Raw genomic sequence first — 9,663 nt, 5'->3', positions numbered from 1 at the left:
ATACGGGCCTCCATGATACTTTTACCCAAAAATTGCCAACTTATCATTTTTATTTTCTGTCAATCATATATCATACAAGGACAACCTAATCAAAATTCCAAACTAACCAATTTTAATAAAGAATACTTAGGGTTTTAATGACTGAACTAAAATTTTTAAATAAAAATATTGGAGGACTTAATTTTTAACTTTTTAAGGACAGGGATTAAATATGAAATTTTGTCAAAGTATAAGGACTAACAGCATATTTCAACCATAATAGATATATGCAGCAAAAAGAAAAATCAGATCAAATCGAGTTAAATTAGGAGGTGCAGTGATTTCAATTTGTCTGGAGCTGGTGCTCTGAAATTCGAAAAATGGAAGACGAATCGTCGCATTCAATTAAGTTGGTGAACTTCGTCTCCGAGCAACAGGTAGTTTTATCTTACCACTTTCTAAGCCCCTCCAATGCTAAACCCTAATTTTTTACATTCCCCGGTTATGATCAAAATCTCCTTCTTCAGTGTTGATTATTGTCTGGGTTGGATAATTATGGCAGTTAGATGAAGCAAAAAGAACTAGAGGTGAACGAATTGAAGATGGCACTGCCCAGAGGGATAGGCCTCTGTACGAGGTTTTTTTATTGACCCTAATAAATTTGCTATTTTCTTTTTCTTCTTTTTTTTCGCCAATGAAGCTCAAACGATGAACCGTTCTTTTTTTTTAATCCTTTTAATGCAGATTTTGAAGGAAAATAAAGACAAGAAAGATGCAGAGTTTAATGAACGGTTCAAACATAGTGAGTGCTTAACTTTTAGATTGCTGTTATTTTGTAATGTATTTATTTAAGAGCTAAAGTTTTAAACACTTCTTCATTTTCAGGGCCACCCAAAGCTTTGGATGAAGACGAAACTGAGTTTCTTGATAAATTGGTGATGGTGAGTACTACTTTAATAAATATCATGGAAGCTGTTGAAATTAGAGAAAAAAATTGTTCCCTTTTTTTGCAATGATTGCAGATTGTTTTTCTCCTGCTGATTGTATTGTGTCTTCTTTCTGATTGCTGAAAAAATTGATGCTTTCACCAATTATTAGAGGTTTATAATGTGTGTATACACACACACACACACACACACATACACATATGTATATATATTCTATTAGGTGCTACCATTCCTAAATAACTGAGTGCCCTTCTTTTGTTATGCTTTCCAATTTCTGATATTTTTCTTGTTTATGTAGTCAAGAAGGGAATATGAACGACAAGTGGCGGATGAGGAAGCTGAACAGTTGCGAAGTTTCCAAGTAATTTTCTATCTCACATTTTTCACTATGAAAAAAGTATTAAAATTGAATTATCCGTATCTTGTTGCGCTCGGCTGATCAACCTTTCCTTCTTCCTTGATAATTTGACGGCCATTGTTTTATTTTGATTTCTCAGTTATGTATCTTAATTTTAATGGTAGAACTGCCAATTTGCAATATATATATATAAAGTTACAAGAATCATTGTGATATTTGTTTCTTAAGGCCCAGTTGTTTATTATGAGTTCAAACACACCAATATTCAACCGAAAAATCCTGCAACCGCATCTGCTTTTTGATCATTAGATTCAAGAATCCATGCATTCATCAACTGCTTGTTTTCCATTTGGAAGATCAGTAAAGACTGAATATTTGATTGAGAATAGTCATTTAAAATTTGTTTTCATGATTTATGCCATGTATTGTTGATTTAAGGTGCTAAGTTGTAGTCTTGACTCTTCAGATAATTACGAAGAGTCATGCGAGTTTTCAGAGAGTTTTTACTTTAGCAATATGTGGGATTACCACTGGAACTATTGTCTTGCTAGATAAATCTTCTTGGGCAGCATACAGATAGCTGTGTTACTCGTTTAGCTTAGCCATATTGGTAGTTGTAAAACCATTTTCTTTGTTATTTGCTTACGTTTTATTTCATCTTAGACACTAGTGTTTGTTTTCTTTTCAGGCAGCTGTTGCAGCACAGTCCAATGTCGTGCTTGAACTAAAAGAAACACCACCTGTTCTTGCAAACCAGGTTGGTTCCTAATCAATTACTAACATGCTTTCACTTAATCTCTTTAACTTTATGGTTTGGACCTTAACTATGCTTAGGAATTGACTGAAAAAAATGAAAAAAATCAATCAACTAGGTCCTTAAAAAAGTACACCTTATTGAGCCCTTAAAAAAAGTACACCTTACTGAGTCCTTAATGACCAAAAAACAATCAACTAGGTCCTTCCATTAACGAAACCTGTTAGTTGACCTGTTTTACCATTGATGTTGCTGACATGGCTGACGACAGCCATCAGGAAATGACACGTAGAAGGATGCTGACATTTTGGTCAATAAGGACTGAATAGGGTGTACTTCTTTTTAAGGGCTCAATGAAATTTTCATTTTTTACTAAGGGCTTTTTTGACCTTTAAGCCTAGTTTTGGTGTATTTTCAGGTTCCATTTCCGTGTAATCTAATGGCTTAATTCATAAAGTGGCACTTCAACTGTACCATTTTTCCGAAGTTGGTACCTAAAAATTTTTTTTGGTCAAAAGTGGTACATAAACTATTCTTCTGTTACTCATTTTACCCCAAACTATTACATCTGTCTAAAAAAAATTCAACCAGTGAGAAGCTGACACATCATATTAAACTTTAAGAGAAATCTTATTTTTTTCTCTTTCATTTTTCAATTATTTACTTTTTTATCTTTCTTCCTTCTCTCTCTCTCTCTCTCTCTCTTTTCACATTTCTTTCTTCTTCCTCAATGATTTGATGTTAATGGTTTTTTTTTTTACCAAGATTTCCAATGGGTTTCATATTTTAATGCAAGTCATGCCCAGGACAACTAACGATCTGGAATAATTCAATGAATTCTAATCTTTCAAATTATTTAAAAATTTTGGAGGGAAAAAAATAAAAGGAGGTTCATGAAAACTCCAGTTTGATCTTTCTATTCATGATCTCTTAGAAAAAAAATTTAATTTCGTTTTTGTCATGGATGGCTAAAGATGTGCAAATAGCAAGGATTAGGAAGGTTTAAATCTAGTTTATATTGACTAATTAAAATTTCTGCAAAGATGATGCAGACGGTTCTTAGTTTACTCTTAACATGAATTAAAATATTGAATTTCTGAGAATCATTTGGTCTGTCATGCATTAAGGCTAAAAAACTTCCTATCATTAAAGATAAATATAAAATTGATCTCTAAAACCAATCCCTTTTTCCTGCAAAAACTAAATACCCTAATCAAAATTGTACAATTTTTTTTTCTAGGTTTGCTTTTGAAATCTAACTTGGTGATTATATTTCAAGATTGATGAAAGACTTGAAAGGCCTTCAAGTCTTTGCATATTTCTATGGAGGACGGTTATGTTTTAGCTAGGTTTAATGAAAGGATCATGCCAGAAACCAAGTTTAATGCATCTTTGATAAATGAGCAGCATTTTTTAGAAGTTCTATTATTTATCTGCATACTTTGAATCTTGAAAAGTCCGACCTTACTGTTGGATTTTGATTCAGGAGTACTTTGATAGAGAAGAAAGAAATATTACATTATTGGAAAGAAAGAAACAAAACAGGGAAAAGGGAAGAAGGAAATAAATGAATAAATAAAAAAAGGAAAAAGAATAGAGTAAAAGAAAATAAATTAAAAAAGTAAAAAAGAAATCCAAAAGTTCATACGATGTGTCAACTTCTCATTGGCTGAAAAAAAAATTTAACTGATGTAATGCTTTGGGGTAAAATGAGTAACAGAAGAATAGTTTAGATATACTTTTTTACCATAAAAAAGTTTAGGTGCCAATTTGAGACAAATGGTATCGTTTAGGTACAACATTACGAATAATCTAATTGATTGCATCCTTTGTTTCCTACGACATGAAGTTGATTTCTAACCTTTGCATCTTTGATTGATTGATGACCTGGTGAAGCCCGTTACGGTGAAGGCCGTGACACTAAAGTAGTTATCGGCCATACTTTGCCGCTTTTAAAAACGGTTATTGTTTCTGCTTGCAGGAACAAAAAACAGTTGGGAAGAAGAATCCAGCCACTCGGCCTCTAGGTATGCTCATAAAAGTGAAGCCACAAGCAAAAAGGGCAAAAACCGAGCCGGAGGAAAAACTCGTAAGTGGAACAAAGGCACCTGATGTTGATAATGTGGAATCACCTAAAAGTGATCCCGATAAGTCCCTTAATGTTGCTAAGACTGGTCTTGTTTCATACAGTGATGAAAGTGAAGATGATGATTAGGATTATTTTATTTTCAATATTACTGGAATTACTATTACTGATATAGTTTATGGAATCTTGTTTCTATCCTATGTGGGCACATGCCCTTTGAAGCACACAATGAATGAACCACTTGTCTCTAATTAGGGAAGTTTGAGATCACATAGGAGCTTGATTGGAAGGTGGTTCAAGTTCACTTATTTTTAACAAAATAAGCTGAAGTTTCATTTTTAGTTTGGCCCCCCAAAACAAAACAGTATAGAGCATGAGAATTGAGCCTTTCCATTTTTTAATTATAATTATAACCATATATGTTTTATGGTAAGTTGTGCATGCAAAGTCATGACAGTATAGAGTATGAGACATTTTCTTGGTTTTTTGTTGTAAAAAATTTAAAATATCTTCGATTAATATGAATTTTTTTAATTATAAAAGACATTTTATAATTTTTAATCGAGTTAGTACCCAATTAACTCGTTATATTAACTTAGTCAAGAGTTTTATTAATAATATAGATAGATGTGAACTGATGGAGATAATAAATCATGCATATAAAAAATGTATAAAAATATTAAAATAAAACTTTAGTTGAGTAGTAAACTTAAGCTTTTACTAATTCAATTGGCGTGGGTTTAAATATTAATATATGTATTTTTTATTTTTGTTAAAATAAAAAGATTAAAATGTCATCACTATTATGATTTATTTTTATAATTTCTTAACCAAATTAGTATCCGATTAATCAATGACATCAACTCGGGTTTTATTAAGAGTGTATATAAATGATAATAATATTTGCTCTTTTGTCAAATTATTATTTTAATCAAGTAGTCAAGATTGTATGGATAAACATACAATATTGTTATGTTTTAGTGTATTGTTTTGAAATTACATGTTTTTTAAATATTATATGTATTATATACATGTAAAATATAGCTCAATTGCATACATATAAATCTATTTATATGAAAATATTAGTTTTAAAATCATTAATTTCATTCAATAACTTAGTTAAATGGAGAAATTATTTTACAGGTCATTCCCATCACATCACCTATAGTTCCTTCTCAATTATTTAATAGCATTTCAGTAATTTTTTTCATGTTATTGACACATAATTTTGGTAATTTTTTTACCTTGAATCTTAAACCTTGAAATTGAATCTCAAACCTTGAACCCAGTCCTTGAACCCTAAACTCTAAACCATGGATAATGTAGTGAGAAGAATCCATAAAATAATTTTTCGGTTATACGAGGAAAATGGATGTAAATTATATGGCTAACTCTATCCACTTATACAAACATAAATTCTATTCCACTCATCAATTCCTAACTTTATATGTCGTTTGCATACGATTATACTTGCATTAAACTGTGTATTTTAAGTTTTAACATCTTTTATTTTAATTTTTAATGAAATCAAATTTATAAAATATATTTAAATTTTATTTTGTTCAAAACTATAAATAATTATATGGTTTAAAACTTTATTTTTTTTACTTTTTCTATTTCGCCGTTTACGACTTTCAACCATTATTTTTTTTTACCTTTAATGGTATTATTTTCAAAAAAAAAGAAACGTTAAGGAGCTCAGTTTGCCCAAACATGCTAATTAAAAAAGGTAAAATCTTATGAATGGTCATTGTACCATTTTTTCTTTTCTCTTTTTGCAAATTTAATCTTTCTATTAAAATTTTATAATTATTTGTTCTTCTAATTTTCGTTATGTGTGATTTCAAAGGTAAATTTTTACTATTTTTAGAACATGTGGTAATATGGAATATATCACTTGGCATTTTTTTTAGGTAAAATGCATAAGCTTCATTAATCAAGAAAACCGACCAAAACAGAAACCAAATTCTATACAGTCATCAGACTTACTTAATACATCCCTCATAATTCCCCTATATTTTAGTCGAAATATGTTTTAAAAAATAAGTCACGTCGAATTATTTGACAGATTAATGAAAATAATTGATCTCGAGATTAAAAATACACATTTCAAAAAAGAAAACACATTTCAAATAGTAAAAAAACTAGAAATGACCAAATTACATAGAGGGACTAAATGTGTAAAAATGCATAGTATAAAAACTTTATATAGCATTTGATCTTAAAAAGTTTAAATTTTTAGGGTTTTCTTTACACATTGCATAATTCTTTTTTTTTGTGTGATTGGATCACCTAAAAAATAGGTTTAGTCTACGAGTTTTATAAAAATGGATCCGGGAGTCGGTTACGTACGAGGAAGGATTAGCACCCTCGTAACGCCCAAAATTGGTACCTAGTTAATTAATTAGTGTCTTAATGTCGAAAATTTAAAAATATGATCCTTAATAAAAACTTAAAAAACGTTACTTATTAAGACTCTTATCATTTCGAAGAAAGAAAATGTCACACCCAATGCGTTAGGGCACGACATTCTAATTCCTCAAAAATGAATTAGTCCAAAATACTCGTGTAATAAAATTTAAAAGAATATTCATTTGTTTAAGATTTATAAAAAATCGCGGCCCAATACGTTAGGGCACAATTTCTCAAAATCCTAAACTTGGAATATTTACTTTGATATTATTTTTTTTTAAATATTTGTCTCGAGAAATCAATACGTCACATCCAATACGTTAGGATACAACATATTAAATTCCCGACAACAAGCTTTTCATTTTATTTTTTGATTAATGAGCAATTCTCGATTGTTAGATTTAACGAAGAAAATTGGAACCCAATATGTTAGGGCTCAATTTCCTTGAAAATTCTAAATACGAGTATTATCTCAATTTTGAAAATTTTAAAATCGAATAAAAAATGATGTAATGCTACATTAAGTGTAAAATACAATAATAAATACAACAAATGACATAGAAATAAACGAAATTAATGTACATAAAAATAGAGACATGTAAAATATCAAATGAACAAAATATAAATGAAAACATAAATCAATAAGCAAATGAAGGAAATAAACAAAAAATATAAAGAGAAAAAATGTACAAAATATATACATGAAATTATAAAGAATAAAAGACATACACATGGGTTTACATATAAAATTTTGGACTATAGAATTTATAACAAAATATATATAATGCATTTATGAAAATAAATAAATATATATATATATTATAACATATGTGTTGAAAATATAAGTTTGTATTTCAGCAAATAAAAAACATAGACATGTGCGTATATATATATAAAATATTCATTAGAAAATATATAAATACATACATGTACATATATGCAAAAGTAAAAAAATTGAAACTAAATATAAAAGTATATATATGTATATAAAAGTTAGGAAATAAAATAAAAATAAAAACATATGTATAAAATATATATAAGCATACGATACTATATATAAAACAATATATATATATTACATAAAAACTATGCTTAGCATGAATATAAAAATAAAATAATAATAACAATAACAATAATAAATAATAATAATAATGATACAAGATTAATGATGCCACATAATAGTTAATAATATTAAAATAATTAATTTAATAATAATAATAAAACTAAAATAACAAATAGAGGATTAAATAGCATCACTAATCAAAGACCAATGAATTTAAAACAAAGAGTATAAAATAAAAAATATAAGGCCAAATAAAATGTAAACAAATTTGAAAATAATGAATTTGAAAATGAATAATAAGGAAAAAAAATATTTGAAATCAACAATATACAAATCAATAAATAAATTATACATAAATCAACAAAATAAGAACGCAAGAGAGAGAGAATTTTGAGTAAATACTCTTAAGAATTATTATTACTCCCCACTTTCGTCCTTTACAATGAAGGAAGAGGTATCTATTTATAGTTGAGCCTCCCCAAATCCAACGGTACAGATTAATTACATCAACGGCTAAGATTAAAAGGTATCTACAAATTAAATATCTAAGATTACAAAATCATATCTTCTAAGATTGCATATCCTTGAAGATTATGTTTCCATATGCATCAAGTTTGTAGATAGACTTTCAACCTTTTCAAGTAATGGGCCATCCCGATCGGGCCAAATGATATAATTTTGGACTTTATTTTATTATTTTGGGTTTATTACTTTTCTATGAGCCCGGGCTAAATCGGCCTATTACATTGTGAATTATAAAAGGAGGGCAAAGCTCTAATAGTAACGTGACCAGTATGACTCGATCCTAGACCACATATGAGACAGTGAACATCCTGACCATTAGACCAACAAATGAGATTCTTCTAGCACAAATCTTTACTTCCTTACTTTTATAGCCCCACGTGGGGGCATATGGTAAAATGAATAATTAACCTCTTCCTTAATTCTTCTTTGATTTGTTTGTTCATACATATATATATATGTGTGTGTGTGTGAGATTTCGGCATTGTCTTCATAGGAGTCAGTAGGTCGATTTCATCGAAAATATTCCTTTTCCAATTTTCTTTCCATACCAATTTATCCTCTCCCCCTATATGTTGTTGAATAATGTTACGTATTTTTGTCTTAGGGTGAGTTTGGATGGGCGGTGCGTTTACCTGCGGTTAGTGTAAAAACAGCGGCGGCGGTGAGATTAGATACTGTAGCGATACTATAGCGTGAGACAAAAAGTAAACTAAACGCACCGCACCGCATCCAATCGCCCATCCAAACCCACCCTTAGATTTCTATCATTTCAGGATCTACCATCCTATTTCATTAAAATTTTAAAGGTTGTTTACGAGTTAACAGATATTGAATGAGAAATGAGGGGTGCAACTGAATCCATTTTATCCCAACGTAATGTTCTTTTCATATGTTTATACCTAAATTACACTTACATACATCCCTTCCTACTAAAATGCATTAGAAAAGGGGTTTAAGGGACAAACTTCATTTTTATCCAAGTTTTTAAAATTCAAAATTATTTTTTAGGTACAATAATAAAGAGTTTCAAAATTTATTATAATTAATTCAATACTCGTGATCCCATTATAAAATAAAAATTCAAAACATTATTTTATTTAATTATAATAAATTTTATATTTTGTATGATTAAAAATATTTTTATTTTTACAAATATAAAGATACCCATATTCTATATATTTTTATATTATTTAATTTTAATATAATTATTCTTATTTTATATTCTCATATAATCTTAATAATTTTTAAATATTATTTAAATGAAACAAGCACAAAGGCTGACATTTTAAAATACTAATAAATTTTTTTAGTGAGTTATAGTAACAGGATAAAATCTGAATATTAAATGTGACTAGCGGGACTCAAATTTAGATCACACTTAAAACGATAAACACCCTTAATCATAATGCCGGTTCAAAATATTAATATTTTTAAATCTACATAAATTTAACACAAACACACCCTTAACTATAGGGTTATAGCCACTAAGATTCAATATAATTGTTTGGCCTTTGGGCTTTTACAATACAAACACCTAAA

General features: G+C 28.9%; 1 protein-coding gene across 1 annotated transcript; it reads left to right on the top strand.

The window, feature by feature from the left end:
* The first annotated feature begins 277 nt into the window (after window positions 1-277).
* On the top strand, window positions 278-4,322 carry LOC105790385 (uncharacterized). The gene is made up of 7 exons (XM_012617961.2): window positions 278-416; window positions 542-616; window positions 724-781; window positions 865-920; window positions 1,225-1,287; window positions 1,973-2,041; window positions 4,020-4,322. Exons 1-7 carry the CDS (start codon window positions 360-362, stop codon window positions 4,251-4,253), a joined length of 612 nt encoding a protein of 203 aa, XP_012473415.1. The 5' UTR covers window positions 278-359; the 3' UTR covers window positions 4,254-4,322.
* The last annotated feature ends 5,341 nt before the right edge of the window (window positions 4,323-9,663 follow it).

Source organism: Gossypium raimondii, chromosome 8 (genome assembly GCF_025698545.1).
Source record: "Gossypium raimondii isolate GPD5lz chromosome 8, ASM2569854v1, whole genome shotgun sequence".
In the NCBI taxonomy this organism is placed as follows: domain Eukaryota; kingdom Viridiplantae; phylum Streptophyta; class Magnoliopsida; order Malvales; family Malvaceae; genus Gossypium; species Gossypium raimondii.
The sequence above is the reverse complement of the archived record's forward strand: the minus strand, read 5'-3'. Positions and strand labels throughout refer to the sequence as shown.

What these genes read in the sequence shown, in the direction of transcription:
- LOC105790385 (XM_012617961.2), top strand. Translation starts at nt 360, where the DNA reads ATGGAAGACGAATCGTCGCATTCAATTAAGTTGGTGAACTTCGTCTCC. An exon ending in GGGATAGGCCTCTGTACGAG is followed by an intron (nt 617 to 723) that starts GTTTTTTTATTG and finishes CTTTTAATGCAG; the next exon opens with ATTTTGAAGGAAAATAAAGA. An exon ending in TTCTTGATAAATTGGTGATG is followed by an intron (nt 921 to 1,224) that starts GTGAGTACTACT and finishes TTGTTTATGTAG; the next exon opens with TCAAGAAGGGAATATGAACG.